We start from the raw sequence: 2423 nt of genomic DNA, 5'->3' as shown, positions 1-2423 counted from the left end.
CCTGATATGTAGGTCAATCATTCTCCTGGGTCAATGATAAAATAGAAACACGGTTAATATGATACTTATAATAATAAAAAAGTATATGTTTACTTCTTATTAGTTGATTTTTTTTTAAATTACAGCAAATTTGTAAATTGTTAAATAACCCACGATGTCTTTAAATTAATTGAACAAAGTTACAATAATTTAAAAATTCCCGACTTAAAAAGTAAAACGCAAAAATATATAATACTTGTAGAGTTGATTTCTCGAAGATTCGGTCACGAAGGTCTCCATAGCATTTTCCTGCCTGCCTATATGGTTCTGGATGGTTAGATAAGTAAATGTGGCAATAACATATTCAACTTACATACCTAATAAAATCACAACAATTTTCCGCCTCTATTCCAGCGGCGGTGAAAAAAATTGCATTACATACTTTTGTGGGTGGTACCAGCCTAATTATAATCAAAATAAGTTATTATATTATCTACTTAATTTTTAATGCAGATAAGGGAGCCATAACAAATAATCTTTATTTCACTTTTATCGTCCTTTTAAACACGATAACATGTTTATGGCATCGTAAAGGTAAAACTAAGTAAATAACATCAAAATGTTACTGGGAATACTAAATTAGTATTACAAGACTTGCGTGACGAGGTTAGTATGCATGCAATAATTACGTTACATTTGTGGAGATTAATTTTCAAACCAACGTATGTTATACATATTTTCGCAAGATGATAAGAGAACTTTGCCTTTATTATTTAATTCCTAAGCGTCCCTTGAAATAATGTGAGCGGCTATATTTTTGTTTTGTGCGCTGAGAGATACTGACGCGCGCGCTCTGTTTGAGAGCGATCGTTTTTCGCTGTACCTGATTATGTGTAGTTTATAAATAGATGTGGACATTGGTGCTGTATTTATTTGAATATTTAAAATGACTAACTTGAGCGGTACGCAAATAGTTAACGTTATAAGTGATGTTACGAATGAGAAATTAAATCCGTCTACCCTGAATGTCGCTGTCAAGTGGTGGACATTGAAATGGAAGGCAGTCCTCGCAGAATTCGTTTCGACTCTACTGCTCATATTCCTTGGATGTATGACATGCATCCCGCTTGAGGGATTTACGGTTCAACCTCCAATGTATTCGCCGATTGGATTTGGATTGGTCGTTCTATTCAACATTACCGCTTTTGGCCACATATCTGGCGCCCATATGAACCCGTCAGTTACATTAACAGCAGTAATTTGGGGTAAAATATCTGTAGCTCTTGGTATAGGATACGTAATTGCTCAGTGTCTCGGAGCAATTGTAGGATATGGTCTATTAATTGTAGTTTCTCCAATCGATTTAGTGCCAGGAGCGATATGTACGACCCAACCTCATATAGGACAAGAGCCATACCAAGCGCTCGTCGTCGAAATAATTTTATCGGCAGCGTTGGGTTTTATTAACTGTGCAGTCTGGGATCCATTGAATGAGGAAAAAAATGAAACCAATTCTTTGAAGTTTGGTTTTACGATTGCAGCGTTTTCGATTGCTGGTGGACCGTTGACTGGGGCCAGTATGAATCCAGCGAGAACGCTGGGACCGTCCTTGTGGACGAACAATTGGAATACCCACTGGATATACTGGGTTGGGCCATTGGTGGGAGGTGCCTTTGCCGGATTATTCTATAAGATAATTTGGTTAAAGAATGAAAAGCCTGGTGATTCGTAATTAATTGGATATTTAGTCGTAGATCTTATCAAAATTTATACAATTTGTGACGATTAATTAGTGTTCAAAGATGATGGAAAATTATGATAACTATGTATGTTATAATTACTAGTATCGATATTAGAAGATATCGAAAAATTTTTTTTGTATGAACGTATGTTAAATTAATGTATGAAAGTCATTAGAAATTCGTGTAAAATAATAGTATTAAGTAATTACTGTGATAAAAAATCTGTATTTTAAGTAATTTATGCGCATTAAAGTGTTTCCCCAGTGATAATTACAAGATTACGTGCAAGTGGTTATTTCAGTTAATATTCTCATATAATACAGGTTCATAAGATGTTTTATTTATTCCAATTTTTATATGATACCTATTACACAAATCGAAAGAATGTTTCCATCGCAAAATGGGTTCGTCTTGAAATGTTCTCATTATATGTGTTTAATTAAAATATGTAACAGTTCACAAATAATTAATCAAGAAACAATTATAAATTGCTAAATAGTTAACAATTTCAATACTTATCTATTATGATACTACGCTAAAAGGTCAATAAATATGACGGTATTAATAATGCAGGTGATTACAAAATTCTTTGCACACATCATGGTGTAAGCCCGACCTTACGATCACCTGACCTATAGATAAAATCAATTCAATTCCAATATCGCAAAACAATTTGATTTCTCGGAATTATTGTTATTTATT

At 33.6% G+C, this 2423-nt stretch overlaps 1 protein-coding gene across 1 annotated transcript; it reads left to right on the top strand.

Moving 5' to 3' along the window:
- The first annotated feature begins 771 nt into the window (after positions 1-771).
- On the top strand, positions 772-2007 carry LOC119838408 (aquaporin-4-like). The gene has a single exon (XM_038364347.1). It carries the CDS (start codon positions 926-928, stop codon positions 1709-1711), a length of 786 nt encoding a protein of 261 aa, XP_038220275.1. The 5' UTR covers positions 772-925; the 3' UTR covers positions 1712-2007.
- Positions 2008-2423: the final 416 nt, after the last annotated feature.

This window comes from Zerene cesonia, unplaced genomic scaffold, assembly GCF_012273895.1.
Source record: "Zerene cesonia ecotype Mississippi unplaced genomic scaffold, Zerene_cesonia_1.1 Zces_u002, whole genome shotgun sequence".
Classification (NCBI taxonomy): domain Eukaryota; kingdom Metazoa; phylum Arthropoda; class Insecta; order Lepidoptera; family Pieridae; genus Zerene; species Zerene cesonia.
Note: the sequence above shows the minus strand (reverse complement) of the source record. Positions and strands in the feature narration are given on the sequence as shown.

Bases quoted from the DNA above. Each gene is read 5' to 3' on its own strand.
- LOC119838408 (XM_038364347.1), top strand. From the start codon at position 926: ATGACTAACTTGAGCGGTACGCAAATAGTTAACGTTATAAGTGATGTT.